Genomic DNA, 22,849 nt, shown 5'->3' on the forward strand with positions numbered 1-22,849 from the left:
CCTCCCAAGGTGTCCTTTCTTTAATGGTTCTAAAACTGACCATAGCAACTAAAAGTCATGTCTTAAATGAATTACATAATGAGAATTATGTCAATAAAGCTGGTATTAAAAAGGACATGTGTGAATGAAAACTTCTTAAAAATTGCAACATTTCAGGGGTAGTTAGGGCAGCTTAGTATCTGTAGCCTGAAGAACTCTATTTTAGTTTACCTTATTGTATATTGAGGGTTTTATTACCTGAGTTTTCTAAAAAATAGGACTCCAGGGACTGGTGTGTGGCTTAACAGGTAATGCTGCCACCTACAATGCTGACATCCCATATGGGAGCCAGTTCACGTTCCAGCTGTTCCATTTCCAATCCAGCCCTGCTAATGGCCTAGGACAATCAGTGGAAGGTGGCCCAAGTGTTTGGGTCCCTGTCACCCACGTGGGAGACCTGGAAGAAGCTCCTGACTCCTGGCTTCAGTCTGACCCAGCCCTGGCCTTTGTGGCCACTTAGAAAGTGGACCAGCAGATAGAAGATCTCACTCTCTCTGTGTCTGCCTCTTTCTCTATAACTCTGACTTTCAAATAAATATGTAACTATATTTAATGGAAATTATTAAAAGGATTATTTGAATGGCAGAGTCACAGAGAGAGAGGAGGGACAGAGATCCCGCATTAGTGGGCTCACTCCCCAAATGGCCACAACAGCTAGGGCTGCGCTAGGCCAAACCCAGAGACAAGAACTTCATCCAGGTCTCCCACAGGGATAAAGGGGTCCAAGGACTTCTACTGCTTTCCCAGCCGCATTAGCAGGGAGCTGGACCTGAAGTGGAGGATGCAGGTCTCGAACCAACTGAGGTGCCTGAGGAAGCAGAAGATGGCCCAGGTGCTTGGACCCTTGTACCTATGTGGAAGAAAGAGAAGAAGCTCCTGGCTCCTGACTTTGGCCTGGCCCAGCCCTAACTGTTGTGGCTATTTGAGGAGTGAACCAGCAGACAGAAGATCTCTTTCTGTCTCTCCCTCTCTGTAACCCCACCTGTCAAATAAACTAAATACATATTTTTTAAAAAGAAAAAAGATGGAAAGGGGGTTGAGCAGTACATGATCAGTTTGTGTGTGGGCCTCTGGCTGGTCCACGCTGCCAGTGGCCTTCCCTTGAGTACTCAGCAATCGGGGCCGACATGCTTCTTTTGTGATGGCTAAGGTGGGGTCCCGTCTAGCTGGGGTCCGTGGATAGACCGGGTATCCCCTTATATGATCACCACGGAGATGCTAACTCTAGGGGTGCTCTGAGTCTTTGTGAGTCTTGGCTCAGGCCCTACTCTGTGCCACTCTCTTGATGTGATGAACTAATGATTAGCAGTTGTCATAGGGAAAGTAGGAACTGCAAACTGAGGCAAAAATACTGGAGTCTGATGAAGTCTACATCAGAGGCAGTAAGGGTCGGGATTGACTTCATCTCCCCATGTCTGTCTCTCTCTGCCTCTCGAGTTATTTTTAGAAGTTGGGTTATGATCATATTCCTTCTCCCAAATACACTGCAATCTGATCAGATGCACCCATTTGTAAAAGAAAACCATCAAAGTCCAAGAAGGAAATACAGGTAAGTGTTTCTGTGATCTTGGGAGCAAGGAAGATCTTGAAATGAAGCCAGAAATGAGAGGGAGCAGTGGCGGCAGGCATGTGGCACAGTGGGTCAAGCCGCTGCTCTCCTTGCACACTTCTCATATCAGAGAGTGAGCTCTGGCTGCTCGAAGCTTCCAGTCCAGCTCCCTGCTGATGCACCTAGGAGGCGGCAGGTGATGGCCCAGGTGCCTGGGTTCTGCTATCTGTGTGGGAGACCCCTGTGGAGTTCCTGGCTCCTGTCTTCAGCCTGGCTCAGCCTTGGCTGTTGTGAGCATTTAGGGAGTGAACCACATCACCATCTGTCTCCCCCTCTCTGTATCTCTCTGTCTTCTAAGTAAAATACCATATCTTTTATTTTAAAAAGAGAAAGATACATTTGATCACATTTTTTAAAATGCAAAAAAATACTAATAAAGACAAAATGGGTAAATTGTGAAGACTATTTGCAATAAATAAAGGGTAATATCCCCATTACATAAAATGCTTACAGATTAAAAAATCATAAAAAGATATAAATGTTTTAATAAAAACAGGCAATTCATAGGATAACAAATGAAAATATACAAATACATGTGTGTACTTCAGATTAGCAAAGATTTTTGTTTTTTGTGAATAGCCAGAGCAGGTAAGATGCCTGCATCCCACGTTGGAGTGTCTGGGTTTGACTCCCAGATCTGGCTCCTGATTCTAGCACCCTAGGGGACAGCAGGTGGTCACTCAAGTGGTTGGGTTCCTTCTACTCGTGTGGGAAACCTGCATAGAGTTCCATGGGGAGTACTCTCCTGGCTTTGAGGATATCTGGGGAGTGACCCAGAAGATGAGAGTATGCTCACTCTCTCTGCCTCTCAAATAAATAAATAATTAAAAAAAATAGGGGCCGGCGCCATGGCGCAGTAGGTTAATCCTCCACCTGTGTGCCGGCATCCTCCTCTTCCAATCCAGCTCTCTGCTATGGCCTGGGAAAGCAGTAGAAGATGGCCCAAGTTCTTGGGTCCTTGCACCTGCATGGGAGACCAGGAAGAAGCACCTTGCTCCTGGCTTCAGCTTGACACAGCTCCGGCAGTTGTGGCCATTTGGGGAGTGAACCAACGGAAGGAAGACCTTTCTTTCTGCCTCTTCCTCTCACTGTCTGTAACTCTAACTCTCAAATAAATAACTAAAATCTTTTAAAAAAAAGTTTTATATAAATAAATAAAAACAATTGCCAGTGCCCAACATCACTAAATGTATTGAAAAAATGAGTACTTGTGTGTCCCATTGGTAGAAGTATTAATCAGTACAACCAATCTGGCATTTAGCAAAGTATAACAATAATCTAAAAAAGTGTTACTCCTAAGAAAAAAGTAATTTCACTTCTAGATATCTATTTTAAAGAATTATAATCACAGGTGGACAAAAAATTTACATACAAGTATAAGGATGGTTACCTTAGCTCTATTTACAATAAAAAATTGTAAAATAACCAACAATAAGAGATGTTAAATTATTGTACATCTGCAAGAATGGTATTTAAATTGTCATTCAAAGTATATTTCTTTTTTAAATATTTATTTGAAAGGCAGAGTTTCAAAAAGAGATGCAGAGATAGAGAAGGAGAGAGAGACAGAATCTTCCATCCACTGGTTCTCTCCCCAAATGGCCACAATAGCCAGGGCTGTGCCAGGCCAAAGCCAGGAGCCAGGATCTCCATTTGAGTTTCCCACCTGGGTGGCAAAGGGCCCACACACTTGGACCATCATCTGCTGCCTCCTCAGGTGCATTAGCAAGGAGCTGGATTGGAGGTGGAGCAGCTGGGACCAGTGCTGATATAGGATGCCTGTGTCGCAGGTAGCAACTTCATGCCGGCCCCAGGAGTATATTTCTTAACTACTGAAAAATGATGATAATATATTGTTAAGAAGTGAAAAAAGTGAGGTACAATACAAACAAAGCATTGTGCATGTATGTACATATGCATGAAAAGTGTCTAGAGTTGAAATGCTTACTAATTGTTCTGCAGTAAGTATCAAGTACTTGCAGGCCATTGCCAGCTCCTATGGAGACAGAGTCTAGATCAGGAAAAGCACCCCCTTCCGGCTGGGGTGCAGCCCATGCCAGGGTGAAAGGTTTGACAGAGGTATTCAAGCTGGGATTGCTTTCTTGTTTGCCTCTTTGGTGGGTGCCTTCGCACGCAATCAGCATGCACCACAATTCATGATGGCCCTAAAACTTGTCTAATGGAAATCATTTAAAATGAAAGAGTAAAGGAAACGTGGCCTTGGGCCAACGCTGTGGCGTAGTGTGTAAGGCCGCCACCTGCAGTGCCGGCATCCCATATGGGCGCTGGTTCAAGTCCTGGCTGCTTCACTACTGATCCAGCTCTCTGCTATGGCCTGGGAAAGCAGTAGAAGATGGCCCAGCTCCTTGGGTCCCTGCACCCACGTGGGAGACCCGGAGGAGGCTCTGGCTCCTGGCTTTGGATCAGCTCAGCTCCAGTCATTGTGGCCATTTGGGAAGTGAATGAACCAGCGGATGGAGGACCTCTCTCTCTCTCTCTCTCTCTCTCTCTCTCTCTCTCAGTAACTCTGGCTTTCAAATGAATAAGTAAAATCTTAAAACAAAAATAATGTGGCCTCATAGAGCATCTGCTCTGGGCAGACTGCCCTCTCTTCTTGACTTCTGAGAGGAAGGCAGACCCTCGAGCCGCATCGGCTCTTGTTTATTTTCCCACTCTGAAGCGTGTCATCAGCTAAAATGCCCCCCCCCCCCCCGCAGTGGCATCTTTCCCAGCTACTTCAGCACACATGGCTATTTCTTTTTTCCCAACTCCCATTGAACTTGGTCAGAAATACACAGATGGAGGGGGGAAGATGGCTGGGTTGGTTATATACCAGGCTACTTCATGAGGTTTGTGGAAAAATGGAATTTAAAGTTAAATTTATTTTGGTGCAAAAAACATTTTGAGATCCATGCAAAGTTTTCCCGTAATATGAATTTTCATATGAATTTCTTGAGGTGCCCTCTTGTTTTACCTGCAAACGACAGACCCTTGGGAAGGGCTACTTAGAACACTGTGTTGAGGAAGATTCTTTTTTTTTTTTTTTTTTTTTTTTTTTTGACAGGCAGAGTGGACAGTGAGAGAGAGAGACAGAGAAAGGTCTTCCTTTTTCTATTGGTTCACCCCCCAATGGCCACTGTGGCCGGCGCACCGCGCTGATCCGAAGCCAGGAGCCAGGTGCTTCTCCTGGTCTCCCATGGGGTGCAGGGCCCAAGCACCTGGGCCATCCTCCACTGCACTCCCAGGCCACAGCAGAGAGCTTGCCTGGAAGAGGAGCAACCGGGACAGAATCCAGTGCCCCGACCGGGACTAGAACCCGGGGTGCCAGCGCTGCAGGCGGAGGATTAGCCTATTGAGCCACGGCACCGGCTAAGGAAGATTCTTAGCTGCACCTGACCTCTGTGGGAGTGTGGTGACCGATTACGTGTTGTGGGCACAGGAAACGGGCGTGAATCACACAACTGTCCATGGCTGGTGTGGGCGTTCACGTATCGTGCGTTCTGTGCCATTACAAGCACCTGCAGCCCAGGCTGCACCTCTTACACGTCCTCCTCTTCTTCCTGATAGGCGTTTACGTTCTTACTGATGTTGTATTCCCTCAGGATCCACTGCAATAGTAGGATAAGCAAAGTGCTATGACTTTTTGAAAATGGTACTTTTTTGGGGCCGGTGCTGTGGGGCAGTGGGTTAAAGCCCTGGCCTGAAGTGCTGGCATTCCTTGTGGGCGCTGTTTCTAGTCCTGGCTGCTCCTCTTCCGATCCAGCACTCTGTTTTTGCCTCTCTCTGTAACTCTGTCTTTCAAATAAATAATATAAATCTTAAAAAGTCCTTTTTAAAAATAATACTTATTTATTTAAAATTTATTTATTTGAAAGTCAGAATTACAGAGAGAGGAGAGAGAGATATCTTCCATCTGCTGGTTCACTCCTGAAATGGTTGCAACGGCCAGAGCTGGACCAGTACGAAGCCAGGAGCCAGGAGCTTCCTAAGGGTCTCGCACATGGGTGCAGGGACCCAAGCACTTGGGCCATCTTCTACTGCCTTCCCAGGTGCATTAGCAGAGAGCTGTATCTGTTTTCCCAGGTGTATTAGCAAGGAGCCGGACTGGAACTGGACCAGCTGGGATGCAAATCAGCACCTATAAGGGATGTCAGCCCTGCAGATGGCAGCTTAACCCGCTGTTCCACAGAACCGGACCTGAAAACAGTACTTTTTGAGGTCAGCGCTGTGGCGCAGTGGATTAAGCCAGTGCTTGTGACACCAGCTTCCCGTGCTGGAGCACCAGCTCAGTCCCTGCTGCTCTGCTTCCCCTCCAGCTCCCTGCTAATGCGCCTGAGAAAGCAGAGGATGATGGCCCAAGTGTTTGGGGCCCTGGCACCCTTGTGGGAGACCCAAATGGACTTCCTGGCTCCTGGCTTCAGCTTGTCCTAGTTCTGGCCTTTGCAGCCATTTGAAGAGTGAACCGGTGGATTGAAGATTACTGTTTCTCTGTCTCCGTCTCTCCCTCTCTCTCTGTCCCTGTGCCTTTCAAATACATAAATATTTAGAAAGGAAAGAAGGAAGGAAGGGAGAAAAGGAGGGGATGAGGGAGAGAGAGAGGGAGGGAGGGAGGGAGTGAGAAAATACTCCTTTTCTTTCTTTTTTTTTTTTTTTTTTTGACAGGCAGAGTGGACAGTGAGAGAGAGAGACAGAGAGAAAGGTCTTCCTTTTGCCGTTGGTTCACCCTCCAATGGCCGCTGCGGCTGGCGTGCTGCGGCCGGCGCACCGCACTGATCCAATGGCAGGAGCCAGGTGCTTCTCCTGGTCTCCCATGGGGTGCAGGGCCCAAGCACTTGGGCCATCCTCCACTGCACTCCCTGGCCACAGCAGAGAGCTGGCCTGGAAGAGGGGCAACCGGGACAGAATCCAGTGCCCCGACCAGGACTAGAACCCGGTGTGCCGGCGCCACAAGGTGGAGGATTAGCCTAGTGAGCCGCGGCGCTGGCCGAAAATACTCCTTTTCAAGAGCACAGTAGTTCCCAGGAAGAGAAAATATCCCTAGAGTGACCTCTGGTTTTCTGCAGGGGGCGAGGAGGGAGGCAGAGAGCCGTTACGCTGGGTACAGGCACATCTTCACCTGTTCACCTCAAGCTGTACTCCCTGCACTTGGGCAGAAAATGGAACTTTTTCAACCAAGAAAGCTGCCTGTACAGTAAGAATTAGACTTATCTAATTATTGTCTAACATGACCTAATATTTATGTATGTATTGAGTGATCGAATGTGCGAATAAAAGAAAAGAACCTCAAATACCTCTAACAACACAAGGTGTCCCATGGAGCTCAAGCGTGGCGTGGGCTGGCAGGGAGCCAGCGATGGAGCGTTTGTATTCAGACCAACCGCTGACTGCCGGTTATCAGGGCTCGGGAAGCAGCTGGGAGGCGCTCCTAGGGCAGAACAAGGCTGTTCCCCTTCTCCCCAGTCCTGCTGGCTCCTTTGAAGCTCAGTGGCTTGCATGAGCCTGGCTCCTGGCCTGTTTCTGCAGTGCCTCTCATCTCGGCACACCAGGAGTTACCCATGGAAGACCCCCCCGCAGCGTGGCTGGAAAATCCGTGTCACCAGAGCTTCTCTGGAGGGGCCTCCCTTGCCCTCGCCGCGGTTCCGAGGCTGCAGGAAGCACGCGGCCGCAGCTGGCTTGGCAGGTTGCAGGGCGCGTGGCACACCTTGTCCTGTGACCTTGCTCTTCAGGAGGTAAAGGGCCGGGCTGAAGCCCCACACCCTTCTCCTTCAAGCCGCTGTTTGACGGAAAGCAATTTTTCCAGTGTTCAGATCAAACATCTTTTCCTGGCCAGCAAGAGCCGCATTTCCCTGTCCCCAAGGAGGCATTCCGGAGTGCAGGCCGGAGGAGGAAATGTGTGGGCGGCCACTGGGCTGGGAGGGCAGGGCCGCGCCCCGGCGGAGGCTGTGATCTGGAAGGGAGAAGGGAGTGACATTTTTAGGTCACAAGTCTCTGGTGGGGGAACCTCGGACAGATCTATTTTTGGATGCGTTCTCTGACACCCGCGAAGAACTCAAAGGTAAACAAGCACCTGGCAGGTATCCTGAGTGGGGTAGAGTGGTTAAGAATCGGGGAGCAGCTGCCTGTCCCGCAGGTACAAAGCTGGACTTCATGGGTCGGCTGCAGAGAGAGCACAGTGCCTGCTTCATTTTTAAGTCATAGCTTGGCGGCAGGATGGCAGCACACCTGGGAGGGCACAAATCCTCAAATCAGGAAAGGCTAGGTCACAGGCTGGCACAGAACTGGGGGCCACAGCGATGCGTGTTAACCCAAAGCCGCTTCCTGGCTGTGTTTTTAACCTAACGTAACCTCATGTCTCAGCTCCTCATGTTGAGATGAAGACTCAAACTCCATGATTTCTAAAGTCCTTGTAGCCTCCTCTATACACATCCCCTGGCCCTGACACACACACACACACAAGATAATTACCCTCTCTATGACCTGTTCCATCATCCGTGGAATGAGGTGGAAATACTCTACGTCACGTGTTACTGCGAGTGAGGGAGAAGATGACATGTGTAAATTGCTAGGCCTAGTTCCTGGCGTGAACGTGCCCAGTGCGTGTTATTAAAGCAGTACTCTCGGGGGGCAGTGCCTTCATAAATAGCTTTGTCAGGGCACTGGGCAGGGAAAAAACGTGCTGTAGGACATTTACGGTGACATCCCTCAGTGGTGTCCAGGCTGAACTGTACACGTGTGTAGGGACCACGTTTGCTCAGGGGTGATGCTGGCTTACCAAAGGAGAGACAAGGAAAGGGCACTTGGTACATCCAGAACCTCCGTCCAGCCACAGGGCAGGTGTCCCATTGTACCATTTAAAGTTGAAGTCTTAGCTTTTCTGTTCTACTCTGGCATAATCAACTCAGTCCAGGCCTCGTGTGCAGGTGCTGTGCCACCAGGTACCGCTGCCCTGGGTACTGCTCTCTCAGTGGAGGACTTCAACATGGGAAGGTGCCAGTCTGTACCCCTCTCGGGGGGCTGTAGTTCTGAAGCTGTAGCCAGGAAGGACAGTCCCAGCTCAGGGCTGATGTTAGAGAGTTCTTGAATCTTCTGGCTGGGATTTCAACCCTACTTAGAAAAACAAAGGAAGCATGCTCTGGTACCCATGTGATCTTACTTAGAGCCAGAGATCTCTCTTCTAGTTTTCCCGAGGCTTCTTGAAATCACCGGGGCAGAGTTCCCGGAAGGCTGGCAGGAGCCAGCACAGATGCCCACAGGGCACAGCTGAGTTCAAGGCACCATCAGCTGCTCCAGCAGGGGCCCCTACGGGTAGCTTAGCTTTTCTTCTGGGTCTAATTAGCATATATCGCTTCTCCCCAGACACTGCAAAGGCGGTGTGGATCTTCTGCTTCAGCGTTTCCCGGGTGTAATCATGTTTCTCATGATGCTCCCTGAACACACGGGGAGAACTACCTTCGTGGGAAACATGAGAACCCCGCATTCACCTTAAGAATCAGTCTGGGGGCTTGGACGGGTCAGGCACCTGCCCCCCTCCCCTGGCTCTTCTTTCAAGGCAGTTATTTGATACAACATCGCGTGCAAAGGTGAGGGTGAGAGTCGCAGCTTCCTTGTGGAGGGATGCTTTGCTGTTCCTCACTCCCTGGCCACCCACAGTGCTTCACAGGGGAAGGGAAATAGTTTCCCTGGTGGACAGAAACACACAGGTTCTGTAAAGAGGCTGATGTAAGGTGTATCCGGGGCAGAATACGAGACACCCAAGCGCAGGAGACACAAGCCCAGGCCCACTTGTGGTTTCGCACATCTTTCTCTTCCTGGCTCAGAGCACAGGACGCACTTGCCCATGGAGATTTCCTTCATGGCTGTAACTTGTGCTCTGTTTTCATCCTGTGTCTGCTCTTTCTCAAAATAATCAGCTCAACATCATCCTTGTGGGAATGAGGTGTATTTCAGGGTGGCATATTCTGGTCTCTTACAACCCCTAAGAATACAGTGACAGCAAGCCAGTTTTCAAAAGACAGATCACTCAGAGATTTTATGGAGTCACCTCTTATGGCTGTAGAGGTCTTATATCAACCAAACATGGAGCGAGGGATGTCATCTGTGTGGATTTTGATGTAATGGTTATCCTCAGACTGGATCAGTGCACAATTTGCACATTCAACTGTGGCAGCCCACTTGGGTCCACTGTGGCATCACCCTTGGGAAGAAGAAATCCCTAAATTTAAAGCATGCATTCTGGTTAGGGAGGAAGGGTTAGTTTTGGCATATTTATAATTGTTAGTGATACCTCTTGGAAGAAATTTCTCTTTTTGTCCTAGTATCATCACTTGCTTTTATTTAGCTCAGGGTCATTATCAGTGATATAACCTATCAGGTCACTACTTTCACTGGATACTAAATTTATGGTGTGCTTGTGAGATGTGTAACTTCATTTTTCTGTTAAACTTGTTCCTGGTGTTGTTTTCATTCTACAAGGGCCTACTTGGTGACAGGCTGTGTTCATATGCCGGCAAGAGTGAACAAGAACTTAAAAAAAGGGGGGGGGGTGCCAGCGCTGTGGTGCAGCAGGTTAACACCCTGGCCTGAAGCACCAGCATCCCATATGGGTGCCAGTTCGAGACTTGGCTGCTCCACTTCCTGTCTAGCTCTCTGCTGTGGCCTGGGAAAGCAGTAGAAGATGGCCCAAATACTTGGGCTCCTGCACCCGCATGGGAAACCCTGAGGAAGCTCCTGGCTCCTGGCTTCGGATTGGCACAGCTCTGGCCATTGTGAACCGTTGAATGGAAGACCTCTCTCTGCCTCTCCTCCCTCTCTCTGTGTAACTCTTTCAAGTAAAATAAATAAATCTTAAAAAAAAAAAAAAAAAGAGTGAATAAGAAGACTATGTCTACACCATGGCATTACCCTTGATTTGCTTTTTCATTCTCATCCACTTCCAATTTCTGATTTCTTGCTATACTCTATGCACTTAAATCCTTTCTGGATCAAGACAGTGTATGAAATAAATACATGTATTACCTAAGAATAGAGTACAAAATACATGAAGCAACTCCAACACAGCTGAAGGTACAAGCAGAGAATTGAACAAAAAGAGTTGGATCCCTTGACAACTCACTTTGAATAAAACCAGACAACTGGGCAGGAGGTTAATAGGAAGTGGAAGATTTAAACCACACTATAAACAGGCAAGGCCTAATAATGATCAGTGGAACACCCCACCCATTAACAGTAGAAGATACATTGTTTTGGGAGCTGGATAGGAAGAGGAGCAGCCTGGGAAAGCAGTGGCACATGGCTCAAGTCCTTGGGCCCCTGCACCCGCATGGGAGATCCAGAGGAAGCTCCTGGCTCCTGGCTGTGGATCAGCCCAGCTCTGGCTGTTGCGGCCATTTGGGGAGTGAGACAGTGGATGGAAGACCTCTGCCTCTCTCTCTCTGTAACTCTGCTTCTCAAATAAATAAATCAATATTTAAAAAAATAAAATAAATTTATTTTCTGCTCATCTAGAAGATGTCAAGTCCACTATCAAGGTGTTAGCATCTGGCAAGGCCCTTCTCTTTACTGTGTCATCCCTAGGCAGAAGGTGAGCAAGAAAAAGCCAAATTCACTGTTTGAAAATATTTATTTCATTTATTTGAAAGGCAGAGAGAGAGAGAGAAAGAGGTCTCCCATCTACTGGTTTACTCCTCAGTTGCCCACAGCAGCCAGAGTTGGGCCAGGCCAAAGCCAAAAGTCCGGAATTCAACATGGGTCTTCCTCATCAGTGGCAGGAGAGCAAGTACTTGAGTCTGCTGCCTCCCAGGGTGCATATTAGCAGGACGCTAGATTTGGGAGAACTGGGAGTCAAATCCAGGCACTCTGAGAATGGACATGGGCATCGTAAGCAGCATCCGAACCACTCACCAAATGCCTGCCCCCACATTCACTTTTTTTAAATTTATTTATTTTTTTATAGGCAGAGTTAGACAATGAGAGAGAGACAGAGAGAAAGATCTTCCTTTTTCTGTTGGTTCACCCCCAAAATGGCCGCTACGGCCAGGCATGCTGCGCTGATCCAAAGCCAGGAGCCACGTGCTTCCTCCTGGTCTCCCATGTGGGTGCAGGGCCCAAGCACTTGGGCCTTCCTCCACTGCCTTCCTGGGCCACAGCAGAAAGCTGGACTGGAAGAGCAGCAACCGGGACAGAATCCGGTAGAACCCGAGGTGCTGGTGCCGCACATGGAGGATTAGCCTAGTGAGCCACGGCGCCGGCCCCACATTCACTTTAACAACCCACTCCTGTGAGGTAGCTAAGACTTTCCCACTCTGCAATAATGACATTAATCCATTCGGGGAAGCAGAGCCCTCATGTCCTAGTCACTCCTTATTAGGCCCTACCTGTTGCACTGAGGATTCATTTTGGGAGATACAAAATATAGTGACAGCACTGAGAACTTGTTTGGTGTTGTCTGTGGCTACGGTGGTGACCCCGTGGCAAAATGGAATAGTTGCAATAGACAGTTCGTGGTCCACAATGTCAGAAATATTTCCTGTCTATCCCTTCCCACACATATACCATCTCTTTTCCCATCACAGCAGAGCCTTTTTCCTCACTCAACGGCCTTCCTGTGCAGTCCTTACCTGATTATCCCGTGATTCACATCATTCTTTCCACTGTCTCTCAGCATTTGTTACTACAGCTCAGCATAGCTGTAACTGACTTGCAATTTTTATATCTTTAAAAATGCCTTGGCCAGCGCCACAGCTCACTAGGCTAATCCTCTGCGTGCAGCGCCAGCACCCCAGGTTCTAGTCCCGGTTGGGGCGCCAGATTCTGTCCCGGTTGCTCCTCTTCCAGTCCAGCTCTCTGCTGTGGCCAGGGAGTGCAGTGGAGGATGGCCCAGGTCCTTGGGCCCTGCACCCGTATGGGAGACCAGGAAGAAGCACGTGGCTCCTGGCTTTGGATTGGTGCAGCGCGCCTGGCTGTAGCAGCCACTTGGGAGGTGAACCAACAGAAAAAGGAAGACCTTTCTCTTTGTCTCTCTCTCTCACTGTCTAACTCTGCCTGTCAAAATAAATAAATAAATAAATAAAATGTCTTGACATCTTGTATGGTTTTGTTTTTTTTGTTTGTTTGTTTGTTTGTTTGTTTGTTTTTGACAGGCAGAGTGGACAGTGAGACAGAGAGAAAGGTCTTCCTTTGCCGTTGGTTCACCCTCCAATGGCCGCCACGGCCAGCGCACCACGCTGATCCGAAGGCAGGAGCCAGGTACTTATCCTGGTCTCCCATGGGGTGCAGGGCCCAAGCACTCGGGCCATCCTCCACTGCACTCCCTGGCCACAGCAGAGAGCTGGCCTGGAAGAGGGGCAACCGGGACAGAATCCAGCGCCCCACCAGGACTAGAACCCGGTGTGCTGGCGCCGCAAGGCGGAGGATTAGCCTAGTGAGCCGCGGCACCGGCCGAAATCTTGTATGTTTTAACGTGAAGCCCCCAAAGGCTGGGAATGGCCCTTTTATGTCTTAAGTTTCTCCTCTTGCACCAATAGCACTCATGCTTTGGAATTCAGCAGATCAGAGTTTGCATTTTGGCTCTACCACTGCCTAGCTGAGCCAGTAATATACATTTCCCTGAATCTCTTCATCGGCAAAATGAGTTTATTACAAGGATTAAGGGGATGATAGGGTCCAAGACATCAATAGTAAAGATCAGAGGAAAATTTCTTTCCTTGTAATATGAAGTTATTACCTTTGCCCTTAAGGAAACTCAGAGCATGAAGTGAAAATTAAAAGAAATAATAAGCCAGTAAAAAAATGAAACGACATGGTTCAGTTGGAGCCCTGTAAAGATTAGTCAGGGAAACTCAAGGCCTCAAATGAGATATTAGACTAATGAGGTTTTAAATAAATTTACCAAATACTTCTTGATTACTTTCCAGACTCAGTACTGCCTAGGTCATGTCTCAGATGACCATGAAAGACACAAGACCACAGTTTCCTGGAGATCTGTATCTAACCTGAGAGAAAAAAAGAGATTCCATAGACATGAGTTATGCTCTTGCTTCTCCATAATGTCTCTCTTCTCTTTCAGGATGGATGATTCAGAGTCAGCAACTCACATAAAAAAGTATTGCACATGGAAAGGATTACTGAAATTCCACGGGGAAATAAGTTGCTAAGTGCAGCAATCTGAAATTAATAACTTTCTCTGTGGAAACTCTCCTGACAACATCTCAAGATGAAGCCAAAGAGTGCAGTTTCTACGGCTGTGGATTATCTTCTGTCTGCTTGGCTTGCACCCGCCATGGATCTAAGAGGCAAAAATTCAGTTTTTCCCTTCATTGCACGGTTTGCTTGCCAACTGGAGGCCTTGTACAGTGGTGACTCAATTCCTCGGTTCTCCAACTTCTCCACCCTTAGAATCAAGGCAGATAATCTCAGCTGATTTATGCAAGGCCCTGGCAAGGGCTCGCGCCTGGTGATGGCCTTCTTGTCAGCACAGGGCACTGGCCAGGGACCATGCTCGTGTCTTTTCTGGTCCTTTTCTTTGAAAAAAAAAAAAAAAAATGTGGGTTCTTTCAGATGTTTTGTTCATGAAGGCTTCACGCCTTCTAATCCTAATCCTAATCTACCTCCACCATGTCTAATCCTAATCATCACCCAAGGGGCCCACCACTGAACACCCCGGTAGGATCAAGTTTCCACTTGGCACCTCTACCTGCAATTGGGATTACATTCCAAGGCACGACTCCCTGGGGGACACGTGAATATCACATCCAAACCCTTGCAGAAGGTTGTTCCTTGGAGAGAGACACGATTCCTGTGAGAAAGCCCGTTCATTGTGCGGTGATACAAAGAGGTGGGAAAGGAAGCTACCTCTTTTCCACAGGAAGGCACAGGACTGCGGGCCAGGCGTGACAGTGCAGTTGTCCTCCAGTGGCCATCTTCATGAGATTTCTTTTTTTTAAATTCAAGTTAGGCTTCCCCCCTCTTATATAAGACCACGTGGCAGAGATTGTGTTTGTTTGATTCACCAAACCTTATTCCATTTGAAGATTTTTTTTTTTCGGGATTAAAAACAACTGAGGGAATGAGTACAGAAGCTTTCCAAGTAAGCAGACTTCACAGCTTGGATGCTGCAGGATTTGTGCACCCTCCCTGTGTATAAATTTGTGAGACTAACATTTTGAAGTAGGGACAAGGATGTAGGCATTTGGATACTGACAAAAGAACTGAAAGTTGAGGAACAGAAGTATCTACAAAGTGTATTGATTACAGTTTGCTCCTATATATGGACAACTCTGCGTGGGTCCGAAATGCAGCTGTGTTTTCCAATATAAAGTTAATTAAACTTGAAAATTAGAAGCTGAGATAATCATCATCCTATTAATACCAACTCCAGACGACCAGCTCAGAAAGGCAATCAAGAAGAAATGCGAATTGCAATAAGCTTCAAAGACTGAGCGTCCCGCCCCCACCTCGGCTGGACATGTGGTTGGAAGCAATTCCAGATGGCTGCCTGGACGGGGCAGAGAGAAACAGATCTGGGATACCGCTATGTAGCTATACTGTGCCGCCTGCTGTAGGAGATCCTCAAAAGATTTAAAACACAAATATTCTTGTCTTCACAAAGCTTATCCTTTGGTTGCAGGACGACAACCTAAGAAACTTGTCTTGCCTTATATCCGTGAAACTCTCATAATTGAATTTCCTATCCTGCAACTCTGCCCGCCTCCCACGAAACAAGCTCTGTCTCTCTCGTGGGGGCCTCTGCACAGGCTTCTGCTGCTTAGAAAGCTTCCTATGGCCAAATCCGTCACGTCCTGGCTTCCTCAGCTCTCTGCATCCACAGATGAGGCTGTTGAAACATTAGGGGCTGCGACAAGCCTCATCCCAAGGGGCATTTGAGGTCCAAGGAATTCCGGGGACACACACAAGTACTTTAGGGCACGAGGGCTAGAGGCAGCAAACCGGCGCTGCTGTGTTCCGATAAAACTTTATTTAGGGACGCTGAAATTTGACTGTCACGGTTACGATGACAGATGGGCCTTAGTCCTGGGCCTGGCTTGGGCTGACCGCTCATCTGGGCGGACCGCAGGCAGAGCATCCAGATTCTGCCGCCAGGCCCCGGCTTCTGGGCCTCTGGGCTAGGGAGGACGGGATCGCGCGGCGGCAGCTCAGCGCTCGGCACGCGGTGCGCGCTCCCCGCGGCGCCCTGTCCCGAACTGGTTTTTAGTGGCCCCGATTCCGACGCCGCAGCCTCCGAGGGCAGGCAGCACCGGGCCCCGGGCATCGCGGGGCGGCGGCGAAGGGCGAAGGGCGAGGCCGGGCGGTGCGATCGGGGGGCGGGGCGGCGGCGCAGCGTCGTCGCCGTCGTCTCCGCCTCCTCCCCCGGGGCCGCGTCGGAGCCTCGGCGGCGGCGGCGCTCACAGCCCGAGGAGAGCCTGTAGCCCCGGAGCGGCGGCGGCCATCGAGACCCACCCGAGGCGCGTCCCCCTCGGCCACCCGGAGCTCGCAGGCCGCAGCGCCCGCGCCCCTTCAGTTCGCTCGCTCGCTTTCCTGCTCTGCGGCCGGCTGCGCCATGGCGTTGGCGTTGGCGGCGCTGGCGGCGGTGGAGCCGGCCTGCGGCAGCCGGTACCAGCAGGTAAGCCGCGCCCGAGTTCCGCCTCGGACCGCGGGCTCCGGGCTCTGGCCAGGCCGTCCTCGCCGGCCGCTTCAAGGCCTCTCGGTGCCAGCCCGAGGCCCCCACTCGACGCCGGGGCTCGGCAGGCCGCGCTGGGCCTTGGCGGGCGAGACGGGGCCTCGGGCTGGGATTCGAGGTCGCCGCGGGCTGGGCCCGGCGCTCTGCGACCCGGGGCCATGGGAAAAGCAGTGCCGGGCCTCGTTCCCAACGGTTCCCAGGGCGGGGGCTTCCCCGAGTCAGAACCCGCGACCCCTGTGGAGGCATCGCCCCGGGAGCACTCATATTTCCACTTGTGGTTTGATGTCAATGGAAAGAAAGAAAGAAAAAAAGAAAAAAAGCTAGAAGTCGGAAAGGAAACTGGGCGGAGAGAAGAGATAAGAATCGCGGCCGAGTGCGATTACTCAGGGTTTCTGAGCTTCGCCTGGTTGGAAGACAAAACTCAGAAAACGAGGCGAGAGGCACATCCGCAGTTTGCAGTGGGTCTGGAAAAGGCGGTGTGGAGCCGCGGCGGTGCCCCGGGACGTGGAGCCAAGGCGACGGCTGCAGGGCGTGTGCCTGTGTGTATTTTAAATGCTCGGGAGTGACGTTTTGAGAGATTTAATGGCATGGCTGGGGAGGAAATGCACAGGCGATGATTGGCTTATTACCTTGGATATCATTTATAAATTGAGGCCCCAGGGAAAACAAGCAGCTGTCTGTGGCTGAGTTTCCCTTGGAAATTCAGAGAGACCCTCTGTAGGATTTAGAGGTGTTCGTCGAACACATGGTAATTGTGGGGATTGAAACGGGTAGTAACTGGTGTCGATGGGAACCGCAAATAACTGTTTTGTCGGGTTTCAAATGCTTCTGATATAATTTGCATACAATTGTCAGCCCTGCTTTTATGTAATCAAATGGCCTACCTTAGGGGATGTGCGATTTTATGTTTTAGAAATAAGGAAAACCAGTTCGATGACAACAAGCAGATGAACCCCGGTGCAGTTACTGGTTTGTTTTGCTGTCTTCCGGGCCGGGGGTGAGAGTGGGTGTTGTAACTCGCCCCCGCCTCCGGCGCGGACTCCCGAAATGACTGGTTAGAATGTAGCTTCTTGGTTTCATAAACACGACCAGAATTGGTGGCTGTGCAGTCTAATCTTGAGATCTCTTGACATCCTTTTTCGTATGACCTTAGGCAAGACTTGGGGGGGAGGGGTCCTTCCTGCTTTAATAAAATGCCGAAGACAGATGTCACTTAACTGTCACCAAGGTGTTTGCAAATCGCACCTGTACCCTCTTGTTTCTGTCCTGACTTGGGCAAGGCAAGCAAGCGGAGGAGCTGCAGGTTTTCTTTGTACTGCCATCTTCTTGAGCTGTTGGGTAACGCTGATACACTGCTAGAATACAAAAAATATGCTGGAGGACCAGAATTATCTATTTCTTGGTGTAGTATCTGTTAGCTTTTACTTCTGCAGAACTGAGTTGTGTCAGGGATGTGTCATCTTTATTTCATTCATTTAAGAAGTAACCTTCAAAAAAGAATGGAACAATAGTCTTCCTAGAAAAATTGTAAAATACGAAAGCAAAAAAATTGTCCAGACAATAATCTGTCACCTATAGATAACCAAAATTAATATTTTGATGTGTATTCTTGTGGATTTATAGCTTTGTAAATAAACACAGATATAGAGCAGTATACCTGTCTACAGGTAAGGAAGACTAACATTGATTTAACTGTGCACCAGTCACAGTATTTAGTCGTTTACATTTATTTTTCATTTAATCCTTATGAAGCCCTAGTGACTCAGAGTTTATTCTTGTTGTATAGATGACAAAGTCAAGACTGAAAGAGGCTCAGTAACTTGCTCAAGGTCACAAAGCTGCTAAATGGTGATTATAAAGATATATTTACACTCACCTACTTAAAACACAGGCTCACAGTCCAAATATAGGCGTACACATTAGCAGATACACACACGAGTGTAAGTACTCTCATGCACCCGTACATACATACACAAGCTCCTCTTTGTGCACTGACAGCCAATTTCATGGACTCCTGCACTTCACTGTATCATGTTCTTGTTCTGCAATTCACATATTTGCATATGTGTGTACTCTTGCGCACATGCATGTACAGAGGCACACAATCTAGATGTAAAAATTGGGTTCATATTTTAATATTTTGCAATGTGCTTTTTCACATAATGTGCTATGCATGTATTTATCAAATATTTTTAATGTCCACATGGCATAAAATTGCATGGCCAAACAATAATTTACTCCGTTATGTATTGTTGGTCATTTAAGAGCTTACAGTTTTTTTTACTGACTTTTTTTTTTATACACATCTTCAAGCTATTTCCTTAGTGTAAATTTCTAGATGGGGAAGTGTTTGGTCAGACAACATACATATTTAAAAGGCTTTTGAATTATAGAATGTTGGTGCATTGTCCAGGCAACTTGATAGGAGCATGATACTCTTTGGATGTCACAAAAGGCTATTCTGACTTCTATTTGATCTAGTTAATTAAATTGGGATGATCCTCTAGCCAAGTCAGTGTAATGGAAAACCGTACGATTCGTGCATAAATATAAACACAGTTTGCCCTTATGGTCTGTGTACTGGCAGTATAACATGTATAACTTGAATTTAGCATGATTACAGACTATATAGAAAGGCTGGGCTTGTGGGCTGCCGGTGTCATGATCTTTTTTTCCTTTTTGCATTTTGAAACTGAGAATGTGTGTCCTGACATGCAGAAGCACTTGTTTCAGGAAAGTCTAGGTGGGTCCATACCCAGTGTTAGACCGTGCTCGCTCTCTAGGTGTTTGTTCCTGCTCATCCATTATCAGTCCTCTTGGCCTCACCACCATGCGTCTTTGCCTGTGTCATACATTCTGCCAGTTCATGCCAGGTGTTTTGAGACAGTTGGCTTTGAATGCAGTGTATATGCCATATAGGTGAGGACACTGCCATATAGGTTTAAAAACAAACTGGAATTTTTAGTTTTGGCACAGTGTTTTATTTTGCCTCATTACCATTTGTTACCATCACCAATAATCTTGTATTGCAATCTGATGTTGTAGAGGAGTTTTGGGAATGATACCTTTTTAAGATTATTTTAAAGATTTATTTATTTGAAAGGCAAAACTACAGAGAGAGGGAGGGAGGGAGAGAAGGAGACAGTGGTTTACTTCCCCAATGGCTGCAGCTGCTCCAGCTGAGCCAGTCCTGATCCAGGAGCCAGGAGCTTCTTCCTGGTTTCCCACATATGTGCAGGGGCCTGAGTACTTGGGCCATCTTCTGTTGCTTTCCTAAGTGCAATAGCAGGGAATTGGATTGGAAATGGAGCAGCCAGGACTCGAACTGGCACCCATATGGGATTCTGGCACTGCAGACAGCGACTTTACCCCCTGTACCACAGCACCAGCCCCCTGGGGAGTGATAGCTTCTGGATAAGCTCTCTCAGGATTGTGAAGGAACATTTTGATAGATCAGGGAAAGAATTTTATCACTAACAAATGAAGATGAAGTCGTGATGGTGGATGAGGGGATGAATAATGCCTTTGTGGTAATTTTTTTTTAGCTTTAGAAATCATTAATTATGTCAGGAAATACTGCTTAGAATGTATATCAGGATTTTTATGGTTTTTTGCTGGGTTTATGGCCCATGTGGTCAGTGATCAAAGAAAACTTTTTGAAAAATAATGAGAAGATTGGTAAATCATTTGCAACTTTTTTCTAATTGTAAAACACATAGAATTTACCATGTTAACCATTTGGGTCCAGTGGCATTAAGTGTATTTATGTCGTCATGCAGCCAGTGTATCTGCAGAACTTTTCTGCTTTGCAAAGCTGCACTGTGGGTCACTTAAACGACAACTCCTCATCCCCTCCTGCAGCCCCCGGCAGCTGCCATTCTCCTTTCTTTCTCTATGGATTTGGCTGCTCTGGGTAGCTCTTCAAGTGGAACAAGACATTATTTGTCCTTTGGTAAATAGCTTATTTCATATAGCTTGGTACCCTCAGGGTTTCTCTATGTTGTAGCCTGTGCCAGAATTTCCTTCCTTGCTAAAGCTAAATAATATTTCGTGGTAAGGTTCTGCCACATTTTGTTTATTCCTTCATCTGTTGTAGACATTTGGATTTCCTCCACTTTTTGACCGTTGTGCATAATGCTGCTGGGAATATGGGTGAACGAATATCTGTGCAAGTCCTTGCTTTTAATTCTTTTAAGTGTTATACCCAGAAGTAGAATTGCTGGGTCACATAGTAATTTCATTTAAAACACCATCCTGTTTTCCTTAGTGGCTGCAGCTAAGGGCACACTGGGGTTCAGTTCCAGTTGCTCCATACCCTCAGCTTTATGTTCGGTTGTGTTGTTTTGTTTTGATAATAACCATCTAATGGATATGAAGTGGATCTCCTTGTGGTATTGACTTGTATTTCCCCAATGATTAGTGAAATTAAGCATTTTTTTCATGTGCTTACTATCCATTTGTATATCTTCTGTGGAGAAATTTCTGCAGATTCTTTGCTCATTTTTGAATTCAGTTTATGTTTCGTTGATGAGTTATAGGAGTAGAATTTTTTTCATACTATTTACATTTTCAACTTTTTGTGGAAATTTTGAAGACATGATAAATAGGGTAGTAGTGTAAAGATAATGCATCCATCCCTTTCTGGTATTTATCAGTGAATGCCCAATCTTACTTAATTGTATCCCTCACCATTATTTTGAAGTAAATCCTATAAATTATTTCATTTATATGTGTTTCTGTATATGACTGAAAACAAAGAATTTATGCTATTTTAAGCAGATACTATCACATGAGGAATATAGCATGAGAGCTCTTTAGTCATCTGATAGGAATACGGAAACAGAACTTGTGAGTGTCAGAAGCTGCTGATCTGTAAATGCCCTTTGTATTTGACCTGCTCTGGTTGGGCCTCCTTACTGGTGTAGCAGTGATGGATTGCTGTCAATCCATTCTTATTTTCTTGCCCAGTCCCACCGATGACCATGAGTTAGGGGAGATTTGTTTGGCTTAGTCATTGTACCTGTTCCCCTGGAAACAGGGCGGTATTTCCTGGTACTTCCAGAAACCAAGGCCCAGTTGAACTGCTGTGGGGAATCCTACTCCAAACTGATGCCACCTTCTGGTTTGCCTGTACATAACTTCAAATTACTCTGTCCTAGAAGTCAGTTATGGTACTTTACATTAAGTTATAAATCCTACCATGAGAACAACTTTGTGTTTTTAAATTTCATTTTCTATTTTTGAAGGTCAGATTTACAGAGAGAGAAGGAGAGACAGAGAGAGAAATCTTCCATCCACTGGTTCATTCCCTAAATGGCTGCAATGGCCAGGACTGGGCCAGGCTGAAACCTGGAGACAGGAATTTCTTCCAGGTCTCCCATCTTCCGCAGCCTTCCCAGGTGCATTAGCAGGGAGCATCCACATGGGATGCTGGCGTTGAAGGTGGCGAATTTACCTGCTATGCCACAGCATCGGCCCTGGCTTTGTATTTCTTATGAAGAAAAAAGAAAGGAGGACTTGACGAGAAAGATTCTAGTGACATCCTCTGATTTTTGTTTGTTTGTTTGTTTGTTTTTAGGACATTAAAATAATTACTTTGACTTCCTAGTTTATTTTTTATTATCTTTGAGTAAGTGCAACTGCTTGGTGGAACTGTTCTCATGTAGTAGTAGACAATACCCACTTAGACATCATTTAGTACATTTTGCCGTTACAATTCGGCTGGCTCATTTTTCTGGATAACATTATTTATATTAAAAAATCCCGAATGCTAGCTTTACTGGTTAAGCTTAAGAACATTTTTGTGTTTAATTAGTTATTTTATTTATTTGAAAGGCAGAGAGTCAGAACTAGAGTCGTAACTTTCTCTAGTTACTCTCTATTTTTTTTTTTATTTTTATTTTTTATTTTTTGACAGGCAGAGTGGACAGTGAGAGAGAGAGACAGAGAGAAAGGTCTTCCTTTGCCGTTGGTTCACCCTCCAATGGCCGCCGCGGCCGGCGTGCTGCGGCCGGCGCACCGCGCTGATCCGATGGCAGGAGCCAGGAGCCAGGTGCTTTTCCTGGTCTCCCCTGGGGTGCAGGGCCCAAGGACCTGGGCCATCCTCCACTGCACTCCCTGGCCACAGCAGAGAGCTGGCCTGGAAGAGGGGCAACCGGGACAGAATCCGGCGCCCCAACCGGGACTAGAACCCGGTGTGCTGGTGCCGCTAGGCGGAGGATTAGCCTAGTGAGCCGCGGTGCCGGCCTCTCTAGTTACTCTCTAAACGCCCACAATAGCCTAGGCTGGGCCAAGCCCAAGGCAGAAGCCAGGAACTCATTCCGGGACTCTTAGGTGGGTGGCAGGGATCCAGCATCTTGAGCCATCACCTGCTGCTTTCGAGGGTGTACATAAGCAGGAAGCTGGAATTGGGAGCAGAGCCAGGATTTGAACCCAGGCACTCACTCCATTATGACATGTGAGCATCCCAAGCAGCATCTTTACTGCTAAGCCAAATTCCCACCCTGTTCAGAACAATTCTGGTGAAG

At 47.5% G+C, this 22,849-nt stretch overlaps 1 protein-coding gene and 1 long non-coding RNA gene across 4 annotated transcripts in view; both read left to right on the top strand.

Annotated features, from left to right (window-relative positions):
- LOC149126086 (uncharacterized) overlaps positions 1-14,188 on the top strand; it is a 72,984-nt gene extending 58,796 nt beyond the window's left edge. The window contains exon 3 of one of the 2 annotated variants that reach the window (XR_016236222.1): positions 13,713-13,849. This is a non-coding gene — a long non-coding RNA (uncharacterized LOC149126086). Of the gene's footprint in view, positions 1-13,712 lie in introns of both variants that reach the window. The other variant, XR_016236223.1, reaches the window with a different exon arrangement.
- Positions 14,189-16,014: 1,826 nt separating this feature from the next.
- The window catches only part of NDFIP1 (Nedd4 family interacting protein 1), a 57,579-nt gene continuing 50,744 nt past the window's right edge, over positions 16,015-22,849 (top strand). For both annotated transcript variants that reach the window (XM_002710273.6, XM_008255156.5), the window contains exon 1: positions 16,015-16,265. In XM_002710273.6, the coding sequence (XP_002710319.1) occupies positions 16,203-16,265 (63 nt within the window). In that variant the 5' untranslated portion in view covers positions 16,015-16,202. The remainder of the gene's footprint in view (positions 16,266-22,849) is intronic.

Source organism: Oryctolagus cuniculus, chromosome 6 (genome assembly GCF_051225735.1).
Source record: "Oryctolagus cuniculus isolate XC-2025 breed Fujian yellow rabbit chromosome 6, ASM5122573v1, whole genome shotgun sequence".
Taxonomy (NCBI): Eukaryota; Metazoa; Chordata; class Mammalia; order Lagomorpha; family Leporidae; genus Oryctolagus; species Oryctolagus cuniculus.